Source organism: Somniosus microcephalus, chromosome 1, assembly GCF_052327205.1.
Source record: "Somniosus microcephalus isolate GS21.2 chromosome 1, FLI_Smic_1.0, whole genome shotgun sequence".
Taxonomy (NCBI): Eukaryota; Metazoa; Chordata; class Chondrichthyes; order Squaliformes; family Somniosidae; genus Somniosus; species Somniosus microcephalus.
Genome location: NC_140987.1, coordinates 107,350,055 through 107,368,956, shown reverse-complemented (window position 1 = coordinate 107,368,956; position 18,902 = coordinate 107,350,055). Strand labels below are relative to the sequence as shown.

Below are 18,902 nucleotides of genomic sequence, written 5' to 3'. Positions count from 1 at the left end.
CATGATAGCATTAGTAGCAGTGACCACCGCACAGTCCTTGTAGAGACAAAGTCCCGTCTTCACACTGAGGGCACCCTCCATCATGTTGTGTGGCACTGCCACCGTGTTAAATGGGACAGATTCAGAACAGATCGAGCAGCTCAAAACTGGGCATTCATGAGTCACTGTGGACCATCAGCAGCAGCAGAACTGTATTCCACCACAATATGTAACCTCATGGCCCGGCATATCCCTCACTCTACCATTACCATCAAGCCAGGGGTCCAACCCTGGTTCAATGAGGAGTACAGAAGAGTATGCCAGGAGCAGCACCTGGCGTATCTTAAAATGAGGTGCCAAAATGAAGTGTTTGCAACCATTTTCAGCCAGAAGTGCTGAGGGGATGATCAATATCGCCCTCCTCCTGAGGTCCCCACCATCACAGATGCCAGTCTTCAGCCAATTTGATTCACTCCACGTGATATCATGAAATGACTGAGTGCACTGGATACAGCAAATGCTATGGGCCCGACAACATCCCGGCTGTCGTGCTGAAGACTTGTGCTCCAGAACTAGCCGTGCCTCTAGCCAAGCTGTTCCAGTACAGCTACAACACTGACATCTATCTGACAATGTGGAAAACTGCGCGTGTATGTCCTGTCCACAAAAAGCAGGACAAATCTAATCCGGCTAATTACCGCCCCATCAGTCTACTCTCAATCAGCAAAGTGTTGGAAGGTGTCGTCGACAGTGCCATCAAGCGACACTTACTCACCAACAACTTGCTCACTGATGCTCAGTTTGGGTTCCGCCAGGACCACTCGGCTCCAGACCTCATTACAGCCTTGTAATGAGACAAAAGAGCTGATTTCCAGAGGTGAGGTGAGAGCGACTGCCCTTGGCATCAAGGTAGCAGCTGACCGAGTGTGGCATCAAGGAGCCCTAGTAAAACTGAAGTCAATGGGAATCGGGGGGGGAAAACGCTACACTGGCTGGAGTCATACCTAGCACAAAGGAAGATGGTTGTGGTGGTTGGAGGTCAATCATCTCAGCCCCAGGACACCGCTGCAGGAGTTCCGCAGGGCAGTGTCCTAGGCCCAACCATCTTCAGCTGCTTCATCAATGACCTTTCCTCCATCATAGGGCCAGAAGTGGGGATGTTCGCTGATGATTGCAGTGTTCAGTTAAATTTGCAACTCCTCAGATAATGAAGCAGTCCATGCACACATGCAGCAAGATATAGACGACATTCAGGCTTGGGCTGATAAATGGCAAGTAACATTCGCGCAACACACGTGCTAGGCAATGACTATTTCCAACAAACGATAGTCTAACCACTTCCTCTTGACATTCAACGGCATTACCATCGCCGAATCCCCCACCATCAACATCCTGGGGGTAACCATTGACCAGAAACTTAATTGGACCTGGGTATTCTGTGGCGAGTGTCTCACCTCCTGACTCCCCAAAGGCTTTCCTCCATCTACAAGGCACAAGTCAGGAGTGTGATGGAATACTCTCCACTTGCCTGGATGAGTGCAGCTCCAACAACACTTGAGAAGCCTGACACCATCCAGGACAAAGTAGCCTGCTTGACTGGCACCCCATCCACCACCTTAAACATTCACTCCCTCCACTACCGACATACCGTGGCTGCAGTGTGCACCGCACTGCACTGCAGCAACTTGCCAAGGCTTCTTTGGCAGCACCTCCCAAACCCGCGACCTCTACCACCTAGAAGGACAAGGGCAGCAGGCGCATGGGAACACCATCACCTGCAAGATCCCCTACAAGTTACACACTATCCTGACTTGGAAATATATCATCCTTCCATCATCGTCACTGGGTCAAAATCCTGGAACACCCTCCCTAACAGCACTGTGAGTGTACCTTCACCACACGGACTGCAGCGGTTCAAGAAGGCAGCTCACCACTATCTTCTCAAGGGCAATTAGGGCTGGGCAATAAATGCTGGCCTTGCCATTGACGCCCACATCCCATGAATGAATAAAAAAGATCTATCTAATCGTAGCCAGAGAATCACCTGCAATGGCTTCTCTTCCCACTCTCGCTTTGTTACCTCGTGTCCCCCAAGGATCTATCCTTGGCCCCCTCCTATTTCTCATCTACATGCTGCCCCTCCGCGACATCATCCGAAAACACAGCGTCAGTTTCCACATGTACACTGATGCCGCCCAGCTCTACCGCACCACCACTTCTCTTGACGGCGGATAGGCAATGGCAAACATTCAAAGACCAAATGGATGAGCTCCAGAATTTGTTCATCCCAGTTTGGCGTAAAAATAAAACAAAAAAGGTGACTCAACCGTGGCTAACAAGGGAAATTAGGAATAGCATAAGATCCAAGGAGAGGACATATAAATTGGCTAGAAAAAGCAATAATCCTGAGGATTGGGAGCAGTTTAGGAGTCAACAAAGGAGGACAAAGGGTTTAATTAAGAAAGGGAAAATAGAATATGAGAGTAAGCTAGCAGGGAACATAAAAACTGACTGTAAAAGCTTTTATAGATATGTGAAGAGAAAAAGATTAGTGAAGTCAAGTGTAGGTCCCTTACAGTCAGAATCGGGGGAATTTTAATGGGAAACAAGGAAATGGCAGACCAACTAAATGCATACTTTGGTTCTGTCTTCACAAAGGAGGACACAAATAACCTCCCAGAGATGCCGGGGAACATAGGGTCTGATGAAAGCGAGGAACTGAAAGAAATCAGTATTTGTAGGAAAATGGTGTTAGGAAAATTGATGGGACTGAAGGCCGATAAATCCCCAGGGCCTGATGGTCTACATCCCAGGGTACTTAAGGAAGTGGCCCTAGAGATAGTAGATGCACTACTGATCATCTTCCAGAACTCGATAGACTCTGGAACGGTACCCATGGATTGGAGGGTAGCTAATGTTACCCCACTATTCAAAAAAGGTGGTAGAGAAAAAGCGGGGAATTATAGACCGGTAAGCCTGACATCGGTAGTGGGGAAAATGCTAGAGTCTATTATAAAAGATGTAATAGCAGAGCACTTGGAAAGCAGTGACAGGATCGGACAAAGTCAACATGGATTTACAAAAGGTAAATCATGCTTGACTAATCTACTGGAATATTTTGAGGATGTAACTGGTAAAATAGATAAGGGAGAACCAGTGGATGTGGTGTATTTGGACTTTCAGAAGGCTTTCGATAAGGTCCCACACAAGAGATTAGCGTGCAAAATTAAGGTACATGGGATTGGGGGCAAGGTATTGACTTGGATAGAGAACTGGTTGGCGGACAGAAAGCAAAGAGTTGGAATAAACGGGTCGTTTTCCGAGTGGCAGGCAGTGACTAGTGGGGTACCGCAAGGATCGGTCCTAGGACCCCAGCTGTTCACAATATATATTAATGATCTGGACGAGGGAATTGGATGTAATATCTCCAAATTTGCAGACGACACAAAGCTGGGTGGGAGGGTAAGCTGCGAGGAGGATGTCGGGAAACTCCAGTACGATTTGGACAGGTTGGGTGATTGGGCAGAAACATGGCAAATGCACTATAAAGTGGATAAATGTGAGGTTATCCACTTTGGTGGCAAAAACAGGAAGGCAGATTATTATTTGAATGGCAATAGACTGGGAGAAGGGGAAGTGCAAAGAGACCTGGGTGTCCTTGTGCACCAGTCGCTGAAGGTAAGCATGCAGGTGCAGCAGGCGGTTAAGAAGGCAAATGGTACGTTGGCCTTCGTAGCAAGAGGGTTCGAGTACAGGAACAAGGATGTCTTGCTACAGTTGTACAGGGCCTTGGTGAGACCACACCTTGAGTATTGTGTGCAGTTTTGGTCACCGTACCTGAGGAAGGACGTTCTTGCCATGGGGGGAGTGCAGTGAAGATTCACCAGGCTGATACCTGGGATGGCAGGAATGACGTATGAGGAGAGATTGTGTCGATTGGGCTTATACTCACTGGAGTTTAGAAGATTGAGAGGGGATCTCATCGAAACCTATAAAATTCTGTCAGGTCTGGACAGACTAGATGCAGGAAGGCTGTTTCTGATGGCCGGGGAGTCCAGAACCAGGGGTCATAGTCTAAGGATAAGGGGTAAGCCATTTAGGACTGAAATGAGGAGGAATTTCTTCACCCAGAGAGTGGCGAACCTGTGGAATTCTCTGCCACAGAGGGCGGTGGAGGCCAGTTCATTAAATATATTCAAGAAAGAGTTGGATATGTTTCTTGAGGCTGAAGGGATCAAGGGATATGGGGAAAAGGCGGGGACAGGGTACTGAGTTTGGATGATCAGCCATGATCACATTGAATGGCGGAGCAGGCTCAAAGGGCCGAATGGCCTACTCCTACTCCTATCTTCTATGTTACTATGTCTCTAAATTTTCAGACTGCTTGTCCGACCTCCAGTACTGGATGAGCAGAAATTTCCTGCACTTGAATATTGGGAAGACTGAAGTAATTGTATTCGGTTCCCGCCACAAACTCCGTTCCCTAGCCATCAACTCCAACCCTCTCACTAGCATTTATCTGAGATTGAACCACACTGTTTGCAACCTTGGTGTCATATTTAACACTGAAATGAGCTTCCAACCACATATCCGCACCATAACTAAGACTGCCTATTTCCATCTCCGTAATATCACCCGACTCCGCCCCTGCCTCAACTCATCTGCTGCTGAAACCCTCATCCATGCCTTTGTTACCTCTTGACTTGACTATTCCAACGCACTCCTGGCTGGCCTCCCACGTTCTACCTTATGTAAACTTGAGGTCATCCAAAACTCGGTTACCTGTGACCTAATTCGCCCCAAGTCCCGTTCACCCATCACCCCGTGATCGCTGACCAACATCGGCTCCCGGTTAAGCAATGCCTTGATTTTAAAATTCTCACCCTTGCTTTCAATTCCCTCCATAGCCTCGCCCCTCCCTATCTCTGTAATCTCAGGAAAAGTCATCGCAAGAATCCTCCTCAATCGCCTTCTCCCAGTGGCCGAAGAGCTCCTCCCAGAGTCGCAATGCGGATTCCGCCCACTAAGGGGCACAATGGACATGATCTTCACCGCATGTCAATTACAAGAGAAATGCAGGGAACAGCACCAACCGCTGTACATGGCCTTGTTTGATCTCACAAAGGCCTTCGACACTGTCAACCGTGAGGGATTATGGAGTGTCCTCCTCAAATTCGGCTGCCCTCAAAAGTTTGTCACTATCCTCCGCCTGCTTCACGGCGACATGCAAGCTGTGATCCTGACCAATGGTTCCACCACAGACCCAATTCACGTACGAACCGGGGTCAAGCAAGGCTGTGTCATCGCACCAATACTCTTCTCGATCTTCCTTGCTGCAATGCGCCATCTCACCCTCAGTAAGCACCCCACTGGAGTGGAGCTAATTTACAGAACAAACGGGAAACTGTTCAACCTCCGTCGCCTCCAGTCCAGATCCAAGGTCGTCCCATCCTCTGTCGTCGAATTACAGTATGCAGATGATGCTTGCGTCTGCGCTCATTCGGAGGTCGAACTCCAAAACATCATCAACACCTTCACTGAAGCGTACGAGAGCATGGGCCTTACGCTAAACATCCGTAAGACAAAGGTCCTCTACCAACCTGCCCCCGCCACACAGTACTGCCCCCCGATTATCAAAATCCACGACAAGACCTTGGACAACGTGGACCACTTTCCATACCTCGGGAGCCTACTGTCAACAAGGGCAGACGTCGACGACGAAGTCCAACACCGTCTTCAGTGTGCCAGTGCAGCCTTCGATCGCCTGAGGAAGAGAGTGTTTGAAGACCAGGACCTCAAACCCGGCACTAAGCTCATGGTCTACAGAGCAGCAGTGATACCCGCCCTGCTGTATGCCTCAGAGACATGGACCATGTACAGCAGGCACCTCAAAGCCTTGGAGAGGTAACACCAACCCTGCCTCCACCAGATCCTGCCAATCCATTGGCGCACCGTCAGTGTTCTTGCTCAGGCCAACATCCCCAGCATTGAAGCTTTGACCATGCTCGATCAGCTCCGATGGACGGGTCACATTGTCCGCATGCCCGATACGAGACTCCCAAAACAAGCGCTCTACTCAGAGCTCTGGCATGGCAAGAGAGCCCCAGGTGGGCAGAGGAAACGCTTCCAGGGCACCCTGAAAGCCTCCTTGAAAAAGTGTAACATCCCCACCGACACCTGGGAATCCCTAGCCCAAGACCGCACAAAGTGGAGGAGAAGCATCCGGGAAGGCGCCGAACACCTCGAGTCTCTTCGCCGGGAGCAAGCGAAAGCCAAGCGCAGGCAGCGCACATCAACCCAAGCACCCCACCCACCTGCCCCTTCAACCACCGTCTGCCCCACCTGTGACAGAGACTGTAGGTCCCGCATTGGACTAATCAGTCACCTGTGAACTCATTTTTAATGTGGAAGCAAGTCATCCTCGGTTCCGAGGGGCTGCCTAAGAAGAAGAATCTCCTCTAGCCCCACAACCCCCCGAGATATCTGCACTCCTCTACTTCTGGTCTCTTGAGCATCCCTGATTTTAATCGCTCAACAACTGGTGGCCGTGTCTTCAGCTGCCTAGGCCCTAAGCTCTGGAATTCCCTCCCCAAATCACTCCACCTCTTTTTCCTCCTATAACATGTTCCTTAAAACCTACCTCTTATCTGCCCTAATTTCCCCTTATGTGGCTCGGTATCAAACTTTGTTTTATAACACTCCTGTGAAGCGCCTTGGGACGTTTTACTACGATAAAGGTGCCATATAAACACAACTTGTTGTTGTTGTTTATTCTGCCCTCTATGTGGTCTCAACTGTGCCATGCACCATTCCCCAAACAAAAGCTCAGGCAGGATAGCTGTTCCCAGGCCTCCAGCATTAGCACCGTATGAGATGTTAGGAGGGTGTCAGTAGCAAGCTTTAGTCAACTTTCCATCAGACTTCTACTCTTTTTTTCCAACTGCTTGGCTTATCTCCCACACAAGTCCATGTATAACAGGGAAATCCATGTCCTATCACTGCACTCTGGTACAACGGTACTTCCACTCTGCATACTTGCATCATTGGCCACAGTATGGCAAAGAATATTAGCGAAGGACTCCTGCATTGTCGAGAGCGGTGAGAGCGGAGACTCAGCAAGTATTTAAACTCACTTTCGCGGGCTTTCTTTCACAGGCCATTGTCGGGAGCGGTGAGAGCGGAGTTTCAGTGAGTATTTAAACTCACTTTCGCGGGCTTTCTTTCACAGGCTTACCAATCTCGCAGACCGGCGGCGGCGTTCCAGAGCTACGTTACGATTCAAAACATGACGTGGGCAGGAGGAAGCAGCTGATTGGGTGAGTACTTATATTACTCTACAGTTTGACAGTTAAGGTTCATATTTTATAAAGTTTAGAAGGTCTTAATTTTGTGGTTATAGTTTCTAAGGTCTCTGTTGTGTAGCAGGGAGTGCTAGGAAACAAGGGCCCTTGAGAATATCATTTAATTGTAGTATAATTGGTGGTATTGATTTAACTTAAATTAATTAAAGGGTAAGTCATGGCAGGACAGCTCGGCCCCGTGGCATGCTCCTCCTGCACTATGTGGGAAATCAGGGACACTTCCTGCGTCCCTGACGACCATGTGTGTGGGAAGTGTATCCAGCTGCAGCTAGTGGCAGCCCGCATTCCGGCGCTGGAGCTGCGAATGGATACATACTGGAGCGTTCGCGATGCTGAGGATGTCATGGACATCACGCTTAATCAGTTGGTCACATCGCAGGTAAAGGCTGCACAGGCAGGAAGGGAATGGGTGTCTGCCAGGCAGAGTAGTAGGCGCAGGCAGGTAGTGCAGGGGTCCTCTGTGGCCATCCCCCTCTCAAACAGATATACCGCTTTGGATATTGTTGGGGAGGATGGCTTATCGGGGGACGGCAGCAGCAACCAACTTCCTGGCACCATGGGTGGTTCTGCTGCACGGGACGGGAGGAAAAAGAGCGGGAGAGCTATAGTGATAGGAGATTCTATTGTAAGGGGAATAGATAGGCGTTTCTGCGGCCGCAAATGAGACTCCATGTTGCCTCCCTGGTGCAAGGGTCAAGGATGTCTAGGAGCGGCTGCAAGGCATTCTGGAGGGGGAGGGTGAACAGCCAGTTGTCGTGGTGCATATAGGTACCAACGATATAGGTAAAAAATGGGATGAGGTCCTAAAAGCTGAATATAGGGAGTTAGGAGGTAAATTAAAAAATAGGACCTCAAAGGTAGTAATCTCAGGATTGCTACCAGTGCCACGTGCTACTCAGAGTAGAAATAAAAGGATATTTCAGATGAATACGTGGCTAGAAGAATGGAACAAGGGGGAGGGATTCAAATTCCTGGGACATTGGAACCAGTTCTGGGGGAGGTGGGACCAGTACAAACTGGACGGTTTGCACCTGGGCAGGACCGGGACTGATGTCCTAGGGGGAGTGTTTGATAGTGCTGTTGGGGAGGGTTTAAACTAAAATGGCAGGGTGTTGGGAACCTGTGCAGGGAGACAGAGGAAAGGGAAGCAAGGAAAGAAGCAAAAGACAGGAAGGAGAAAAGCAAAAGTGGCAGTCAGAGAAATCAAGGGTGTAAATCAAACACGGCCACAGTAAACAATAATTCTAAAAGGTATGAGTGTTAAAAAAACAAGCCTGAAGGCTTTGTGTCTTAATGTGAGGAGCATTTATACTAAGGTGGATGAATTAGCTACGCAAATAGATGTAAACGGATATGATATAATTGGGATTACGCAGACATGGCTCCAGGGTGACCAAGGCTGGGAATTCAACATCCAGGGGTATTCAATATTCAGGAAGGACAGGCAAAAAGGAAAAGGCGGTGGGGTAGCATTGCTGGTTAAAGAGGAGATTAACACAATAGTAAGGAAGGATATTAGCTCTGATGATGTGGAATCTGTATGGGTAGAGCTGAGAAATACCAAGAGGCAGAAAACGTTAGTGGGAGTTGTATACAGACCCCCAAACAGTAATGCTGAGGTTGGGGATGGCATTAAATGGGAAATTAGAGATGCGTGGAATAAGGGCACAGCAGTTATCATGGGTGACTTTAATCAACATATAGGTTGGTCTAACCAAATTAGTAACAATACTGTGGAAGAAGAATTCCTAGAGTGTATACGGGATGGTTTCCTGAACTAATATGTAAGGCCATCTTAGACTGGGTATTATGTAATGAGAAAGGATTAATTAGCAATCTTGTTGTGCGAGGCCCCTTGGGGAGGAGCGATCATAATATGATAGAATTCTTCATTAAGATGGAGAGTGAAGTAGTTGATTCAGAGACTTGGGTACTGAATTGAAATAAAGGAAACTACGATGGTATGAGGCGCGAGTTGGCTAGGATGGATTGGGGAATGTTACTTAAAGGGTTGACGGTGAATAGGCAATGACAAACATTTAAAGACCGCATGGATGAACTAGAGAATTTGTTCATCCCTGTTTGGCATAAAAATAAAACAAAAAGGGTGACTCAACATTGGCTAACAAGGGAAGTTAGGGATAGCATAAGATCCAAGGAGAGGACATATAAATTGGCCAGAAAAAGCAGCAAACCTGAGGATTGGGAGCAGTTTAGGATTCAGCAAAGGAGGACAAAGGGATTAATTAAGAGGTGGAAAATAGAGTATGAGAGTAAGCTTGTAGGGAACATAAAAACTGACTGTAAAAGATTCTATAGATATGTGAAGAGAAAAAGATTGGTAAAGTCAAGCGTAGGTCCCTTGCAGTCAGAATCAGCGGAATTTATAATGGCAGACCAATTAAATACATACTTTGGTTCTGTCTTCACAAAGGAGGACACAAATAAACTCCCAGAGATGTCGGGGAACATAGGGTCTAATGAGAGGGAGGAACTTAATGAAATCAGTATTTGTAGGGAAATGGTGTTAGGGAAATTGATGGGATTGAAGGACGATAAATCCCCAGGGCCTGATAATCTACATCCTAGGGTACTTAAGGAAGTGGCCCTAGAAATAATAGATGTATTGCTGGTCATCTTCCAAAATTCTATAGACTCTGGAACAGTTCCCATGGATTGGAGAGTAGCTAATGTAACCCCACTATTTAAAAAAGGTGGTAGAGAAAAATCGGTAGTGGGGAAAATGCTAGAGTCCATTATAAAAGATGTAATAGCAGAGCACTTGGAAAACAGTGACAGGATCGGACAAAGTCAACATGGATTTACAAAAGGTAAATCATGCTTGACTAATCTACTGGAATTTTTTGAGGATGTAACTGGTAGAATAGATAAGAGCGAACCAGTGGATGTGGTGTATTTGGACTTGCAGAAGGCTTTCGATAAGGTCCCGCATAAGAGATTAGCGTGCAAAGTTAAAGCACATGGAATTGGGGGTAAGGTACTGACTTGGATAGAAAACTGGTTGGCAGACAAGAAGCAAAGAGTTGGAATGAACAGGTCTTTTTCCAAGTGGAAGGCAGTGACTTGTGGGGTACCGCAGGGACCGGTGCTAGGACCCCAGTTATTCACAATATATATTAATGATCTAGACGAGGGAAGTAGATGTAATATCTCCAAGTTTGCAGACGACACAAAGCTGGGTGGGCATGTGTGCTGTGAGGAGGATGCAGAGAAACTCAAGTACGATTTGGACAGGTTGGGCGATTGGGCAGATGCAGTATAATGTGGATAAATGCGAGGTTATCCACTTTGGTGGCAAAAACAGGATGGCAGATTATTATCTGAACGGCAATAGATTGGGAAAAAGGGAAGTGCAACAAGACCTGGGTGTCCTTGCGCACCAGTCGCTGAAGGTAAGCATGCAGGTGCAGCAGGCGGTTAAGAAGGCAAATGGTATGCTGGCCTTCATAGTGAGAGGATTCGAGTACAGGAGCAAGGATGTATTGCTGCAGTTGTACAGGGCCTTGGTGAGACCACACCTTAAGTATTGTGTGCAGTTTTGGTCGCCTTATCTGAGGAAGGATGTTCTTGCCATGGAGGTAGTGCAGCGAAGGTTCACCAGACTTATACCTGGGATGGCAGGAATGACATATGAAGAGAGATTGGGTCGATTAGGCTTATATTCGCTAGAGTTTAGAAGAATGAGGGGATCTCATTGAAACTTATAAAATTCTAACAGGACTAGACAGACTAGATGCAGGAAGGATGTTCCCGATGGCAGGGGAGTCCAAAACCAGGGGTCACAGTCTAAGGATAAGTGGTAAGCCATTTAGGACTGAGATGAGGAGGAATTTCTTCACCCAGAGAGTGGTGAACCTGTGGAATTCTCTACCACAGAAGACAGTTGAGGCCAATTCATTAAATATATTCAAGAAGGAGTTAGATATATTTCTTAAGGCTAAGGGGATCAAGGGATATGGGGAGAAAGCAGGGACAGGGTCCTGAATTTGGATGATCAGCCATGATCGCATTGAATGGCGGAGCAGGCTTGAGGGGCCGAATGGCCTACTCCTGCTCCTATCTTCTATGTTTCTATGCAACTCGAACGCTCACAAAATAAAGTGCATCACAACTGTAGTAAGGAGAGATTTTACTGAAAAATGCTGCAGTCTTCTTAAGGGCTACAATTTTAAATAATGCACTGTAGTGGTAAAAATAAATTACAGTTGAGATTTGTACTGCACAGGCTAGGTTGGCTGTGCCTCCTGTTTCAAATTCACTGGTTATTTTTGCAAGTTTGGGAAATGTTAATTGCAAATGTGAAATTCTTGTTGAGACAGCACCCAGCATTGTACAGAGCAAATCCAATCCAGGAAAACTATTTAACACCAACTTACTGTTTCATCCAGAAGGAAAGAGAGAATGGCGTTATAACTCCAATGGAGGATGGACAATATTTTCAAAAGTTATTTTTCCCACAGCCCAGTAGTAATAAAACCCACCGACGTCACTTCTTTGCATGTGTGCCTTGTAAAGAGCAGAGGGCACCATGTATCATATTCTTGAGCCAGGAAAAACAAAATGTTATTTCTTGAGTGTACAGGGAATGAGGTTCTATAGCTCTGTGGGTGTTCATACTTGACCTTGAGGTTAACATTTTGGCTCACTTTTCCAAGCATGATTATTATGAGCCATATTTTTTCCTGATCAAAATGAACAATCAACTTGTTGGCTTTTCCTTATTCAATCCTTGAAAGTTATAAGTAGTTAGGGTTTAGAAAAAATATTACGATGTTCCTATGTACATCAAAATATGCAAAATGCTTTGCTTTTTTTAAAATATCAGTTATGCTGTCTGGCGGTCAGACATGTGAGTCAGTAAGTTCTGTTAAAAAGGGGAACATAAGTTATTTAATGGCTCTCCTTTAGATTATATTTTGACAACACTTAAATGCTTCAGCTATATTTAATCATACAGCAAATTCAAAACTTGGATACTTGAACTGTGACTAAATTTTAGGTTATACGAATGAATTTAAACTCTAAACAGAATCCTGACATCGTTTTTGTTGTAACATGAGTGGTCTAATGCGGTGTTTCATCTTTTGCAGACTTGCTTTGCTCGTGACAGCTGATGTACTAATGTATTGTTTGATGAGTGACTGTATACCTACTGTTGATTCCCTCGACTGCATGTGACTATTTTAGCTGGGCGATATTTTTTTTCAAAAATTAAGTTACTGCACCTCCTAGGGGATAGCTCAAAAACGGATCAGCAAGAGGACTGGGAGCAGACTTGAACTAGTGCTGGCCAAACCTAATGTACTAGAAAAATATATTGTAAAGATTTAATTCTTTGGCTGATGTACATAATAGACGAGCTTATTGCACACAACATGCATTGCCATTTACAACTTCCAAAGGGACTTCAATGTAGGATGATCAGTATTTTACTTCCTCATATTCACTCATTACATCACTTACAGAAGGAGTAAATAGTGATTCATGAAAGTATATTAAAGGTAGCCTGAAAAAGGGAAGCGTTACTGTTTTATAAAACAGGATTCAACTGGTAGCTGCAATACCAAAAAAAAACTTGATTTAAGCTCTTTATTTAATAAAACAAAAGAGCATAGATAAGTATCATAGTTCTGAGCTAACCTGAAGCAAAGAAATTTTAAATTCACCCATAGCTCATTCTGCTTCCAACACAAGTCCAATTGGCAACAATGAGTCTTTAAGCAATTTAGGTAGATACCAGTTTCCAGTACTACTGTGGTTTTATTGGGTAGTTATGCTTCACATCTGGTGGCTGTGTGAAACAATTTCATATTCCACTGGCACAAGACAAGACAAATAGCATAACTGCAGCTTAGGTCTACTGAAGTCACATCAATTTGCCATTAATCTAGTAGTGCAAGACCACCTGGAGGAGTTATTCTTGCAGTGTTTGGCTTTGCACTGGATGTAAAATAAATCACTAACTACCCATAAAGTTGAATTTAAAACTGTCAAGCAGTCATCTGAACTACTTTTACTCTTAAAATGTAAATTGTCAGAAAAGAGCCGAGGGGATAATTAGCTCTTCTCTAACTCTGTATTTGTTTACATACATGCACAGAGTTGTCTTTTATTAGATAGAGGTCAATTCTATGCTATCTGCTCCTACTGGTCCAAAAACTACTACCAGTGCCAAACCAGCACATGCAATATAAGTAGAATAACGACTATTAAAAAAATTATGAGGATTCTCTTTCTTCTTTCCCACCTTTTTTCTTTACATTTTAAATGTTGCCCTCCGGGCACTGACGGCATTAATCTCTGCCTATATTAGTTAGAACACAACTGGTAGAATTCTTCAGAGCCCTTAGTAACTTCAGGAATGAAATGGGTACTTCCACATACAATGCTGATCTGCATCCCTTTACAATTACCAATACAGATATTGGCCAATAACAGCCTTAGCTCTGGCTGCAATTCTGACTGTTAAGTCACATTCCAATCCTTTCAATTGTAGCTGACAGTAGCTACTGATTGAGACCTAACTCATGACCAGCTGTCATCAGAAACAAATATGAAGGGTTTTAAGACAACTGTTTAGTTCTCGTAAAGCCACAAAATGCAGTCTGGCCACAGCTTTCATTTCCTGTTATTTGAAATGTATGTTGAGAAGCTTTATGTTCCTTGGGGCGAGGGAGAAGGGGAATATTTTGCCTTGATTTTTGATTTTTCTCAGGAGTGAGTCTTAAATTTTTTTTCATTTGTGTAATACTGGAAATGGGTCTCCACTGAACATTGGTCTTGTTTGATTCAGACTAAAAACAATCCATTTTAGCTCTAATGTAAAAATCATTCTCCATATACTCTACTTATGGCAAACCCGATACTAATTCCTGTCATTTTGTGAATCAGGCTTTTAAGATCTATACATAAACTTTAACAAACTCATTTAATTTAAAAGTCATTAGACATCATTAGAAAATAGTTATTCTCACAATATTTGAGTTAGATATCAACCTTTAAAAGAGACTTGTACAATGTTCCACACAAGATCTTTTAGGTTGTAGGGCTATAATCCTACTTCATTTTACAACTACTTTTTCAAATTTGCCACAAATACTTTGAGGACAGGATATATTTGAGGGAAGAATAATATCTAAATTCACAAGAGGTATGGATGGTGTAGGGCTGTAGCAACACTGGCCTTTCACCTCTGGAACTGCAATTTGAATCCTGTCCAAATTGATCTAGCAAAGTCTCATCTCAATCTCTGGCTGTAAGAATAATTGAAATCTATTTAGTCAATCTCAACTCAATTCATTGTCAGCATGACTCTACAGTACAGAATTATTTATAACTTACAAACTGGTACAAACTACAAGAACAGCTGATACAGAAAGTAGAAATGAAGGAACTCTTAAATAGATAATAGCAAAATACTGCGGATGCTGGAAATCTGAAATAACAACAGAAAATGCTGGAAAAACTCAGCAGACCAGGCAACATCCGTGGAGAGAGAAATAGAGTCAACATTTCGAGTCAAACTCTTTGTCAAGACTGGAAAGGCACAGGAAATGAAATAGATTGAAAGGCCAGGCTGGGAGAGAACAAAAGAGAAGTGAAGAGACATTAAAAGATATTCAAAACGAGACGAGATGGTGATAGGACTAGTGGAGATAAAAGACGGCTCTAGATTAGGTGTGAAATGTGCTGGCAGAATGGGAGACAGCTGCCATGTGGGAGAGAGAAAAAAAAAAGAAAGGGGGGGGATAAAAAATATATATAAAAATGTAATAGGGGCCGAGGTTATGATCTGAAATTGCTGAACTCGATATTGAGTCTGGAAGGCTGTAAAGTGCCTAATCGGAAGATGAGGTGCTGTTCCACGGAAGCTCAGCGTAAACTCGAGGAACAGCACCCCATCTTCCGATTAGGCACTTTACAGCCTTCCGGACTCAATATCGAGCTCAACAATTTCAGATCATAACCTCGGCCCCTATTACATTTTTACTTATATTTTTTATCCACACCTTTGTTTTGGCCTTCCCCCCCCCCCCCCCCCTTTCTTCCTTTTTTTTTCTTTCTCTCTCCCACATGGCAGCTGTCTCCCATTCTGCCAGCACATTTCACACCTAATCTAGAGCTGTCTTTTGTCTCCACTAGTCCTCTCACCATCTCGTCTCGTTTTGAATATCTCTTAATGTCTCTTCACTTCTTTTTTGTTCTCTCCCAGCCTGGCTTTTCAATCTATTTCATTTCCTGTGCCTTTCCAGTCTTGACAAAGAGTTTGACTCGAAACGTTGACTCTATTTCTCTCTCCACAGATGCTGCCTGGCCTGCTGAGTTTTTCCAGCATTTTCTGTTGTTATTTCTTAAATAGATTAGATAGGTGGGTGAACGAAAAGGGAACAAAGGGATTTAGAAACCGAGCGAGCACATGGGATTAGGATTACTGTCGATCACACCTTCCATCACTTTGCTGATGATTGAGAGTAGACTGATTGGGCGATAATTGGCCGGATTGGATTTGTCCTGTTTTTTGTGGACAGGACATACCCGGGCAGTTTTCCACATTGTCGGATAGATGCCAGTGTTGTAGCTGTACTGGAACAGCTTGGCTAGAGGCGCAGCTAGTTCTGGAGCACAAGTCTTCAGCACTACAGCCGGGATTACCCAAGAATAAACAGGTAAATGCCTTCATTAAAATAGCAGACATGTTCATTGCTAATATTGCACAGCAGAATTTCAACCTATTTATTGGGGGAAAGCAGAGTTGGTAGATTCACTGCCTAGAGCACAACTGAGCAAAATAAAGCAGGAAGGACCCAGGATTGATCCCAGGTCCATAGTGACTTCATTGATCGAGGTCAGGGAGATGGTAGGGTACTACAATTGTCCTCAGTAGTCTCGAGCAAGTGAAGGGAAAATCAGCAAGGATTTCCAATCCTAATCCCTGCTGGAAAGTGATTAAGGAGGGTAAATGGCATTGAGGTATAGATCAACCATGATCTAATTGAATAGCAGAACAGGCTCGAGGGGCTGAATGGCCTAATCCTGTTCCTACAATGTTGGGTAAGAACAGGATCAGGCGTGGATGTGACGCCCCAATTTTTAGATATCTGTCAGCACTCTATTTCTTAGCTCACACATGACAAAAGGCTCTTGGGTGAGTTATTGTAGAGGCGACAGCACATATGGAACATATGCCCAACATGAGTCTATACTTTCAGGACAGGGGAAAATTAGAAGGGGAGAAAAAACTGGGACAACATAAAATACCAAGAGATGGTTATATAAAGGACTGTTTAGCCTAAAGCAAAAACTGTCGGATCTGCTTTTACAACATTACTTCAAAGGGAACGGTTTGTACTCACGGAGTTCATTCCACTATTGAAGACATCTCCTGATCCTACATGGGCCGTGTGAACAAAGTTTGTCGGCTCTCCTATCATGCTTCGGTCAATCCGCCGTCGCCTTTTCTGAAACAGAAGAAAGGGTCGTCAGAATTCTCTCTCAGTCACACAGGTTGGTGAACAAAAAATAAAAGTGAACAAAAAATAAGAGTGCAATAGCAAAAACGTTGTTTCCATTTCCATTAAAAGTATCGCTACTGTACCTGCTTCCATCGGGTAGGAACACTGACACACTTTCACCATCCCGATGAATGTGTGCAAGTGTTTCTGGTATTCGGCCCGTATTCTGTACTGTTATAAAAACTAAAGAGCTGTCAAACCTAAATGGTCTCTGACATACACAGCATGTCCTGCTAATGGCTTCCACTTTAAACATAACAGTATATAAATCCAGCACATTGTTTGTGTGGTTTTTACCTAACAGGGGGCCCAGTGCACATGCTACAAGTTTACTAATGCATAAATCGGTACAGTACAGGATGTTTGACACTTGATCTCACGCTATGAACTGCAAGACGTGAGCCCCAATTTTAACTCGGAGCGCATTCGGGGCAGGCTTGGAAACCCCTGCGGGGAGTTGAGTGCGTTGCCCAAACCAATTTAACTCCTGGTCCTCATCTGAATTGTTCTGAACCGTCTCCCCCAAGCCCCCTGAAGCTGGCAGGAAAGACATGAGAGCTGGTGGGTGGGAGCGGGAATTTACGCAGGAGACGGACATGGCCAGGGACTCATGGAAACAGTCCCCCAGCATAAGGCTGGTGCTGGGAAGAAGGGGTTCCAAACAGATGTGGGTGCTGGAAGGGTGAGAGAAGGCTGGGGCTGGGGATGCTCAAAGATTGCTTGCACTCCTGCTCCTCCTGGCCCACAAGGGATCCTCACAGAAATTAAAACAAAATACTTACCTTGGCCCCTTCTGGCCACCCTGCCAGCCACCCACCCTTTCCCACCAGGTTTCATTGCGGCATTGGTGCAGTGTGGGCCTCCCAATTTCTGGAGTTAAAATCAAGCTGTGGCGCTGATGACATCATCGGGCCGCGACGTCAGCATGTTAAGTAGGCCCACCCGCACCTGAAATCTGCCTGCTTAAAATAACGGGGGAATGCACTGGGCCCCACCCACCACCATTTTAATGGTCCACCCATCCTGTTCACACCGGCGGGCTGGGTTAAAATGGTGGCTGGAAGGACTGGTCATGCTAATAAAACTATAAATCTACCTTTCCACTCACAAGCAGTTACATGCTTTATATTCTTTCCTACCTTCAGATCAGGCAACATTTCCCAGTGATTTTACGATTGATTAAGTTTAAATATGTAAAATAAAAGGCTAAAACTGCAATTGCTGGAAATGTGAATTACAAACAGAAATGCTGGAAATACATAGGTCAGCCAGCATCCGTAAGGAAGGAAAGACAGGTTATGATGTTTCGGATCTGCATCAGACTGAAGAATGGGAGATAAACAGACATTTGGGCTGGGTTTTTCCAACCTTGGCGGGTCCGGGGCGGAAGATGTCCGTAGCGTGTGGGGACCCTGCATCTGTCTCGATCCCAGCCTCCAACAAGATTTTCCGTTGATGTCACTTGTTAAGCCCGCCCTGCAAGGTTCCCGGCCAATTAATAGGAAGCGGGTCTGATGACGTCATTTGATGACGCGTCATCAGCCAGTTTCCTTAAAGGGACCATGGCCACAATCATTTTGACTGTTGTGCTGTCAGTGTTCTACAGCATTGAGGTGTTGCAAACACTGACAAGCACTGCACGAAGGAGCACAGCTGCACCCAGGCTCTCCCATTCCTCTCTCCATATGCTTGTGGAGGGAGTCACAGCACGCAGGGAGGTTATCTTCCCTTCCCATGGGTGGAAGGCACCTCCCCAAGGCAACCAAAGCAGCTTGGTTGCACATTGCAGAGGAGGTCACAAGCAGGGATGTTGTCAGGAGGACCTGGGTGCAGTGGCGCAAACCTTTCAATGATTTCAGTAGATCACGAAACGTTACTGCAAAGCCACACTCAAACTCACCCTGTTGTGCCACTCATCACATCCCCATCACTCTGCCTTCCCTACCCTACTCCTGCACATCCTTACTCACACTAACTTACCTTGCACCTCCACCCATCCCTCTCTATCTACATTATCACTTCCCCATCT

At 45.2% G+C, this 18,902-nt stretch overlaps 1 protein-coding gene across 6 annotated transcripts in view; it reads right to left on the bottom strand.

The window, feature by feature from the left end:
- The window catches only part of cdc42se2 (CDC42 small effector 2), a 267,311-nt gene that overhangs the window by 7,228 nt on the left and 241,181 nt on the right, over nucleotides 1–18,902 (bottom strand). For 5 of the 6 annotated variants that reach the window (XM_085984520.1, XM_085984508.1, XM_085984492.1 and 2 more), the window contains one exon: nucleotides 16,715–16,819. In XM_085984520.1, the coding sequence (XP_085840646.1) occupies nucleotides 16,715–16,819 (105 nt within the window). Of the gene's footprint in view, nucleotides 1–16,714; nucleotides 16,820–18,902 lie in introns of those variants that run through there. The other variant, XM_085984522.1, reaches the window with a different exon arrangement.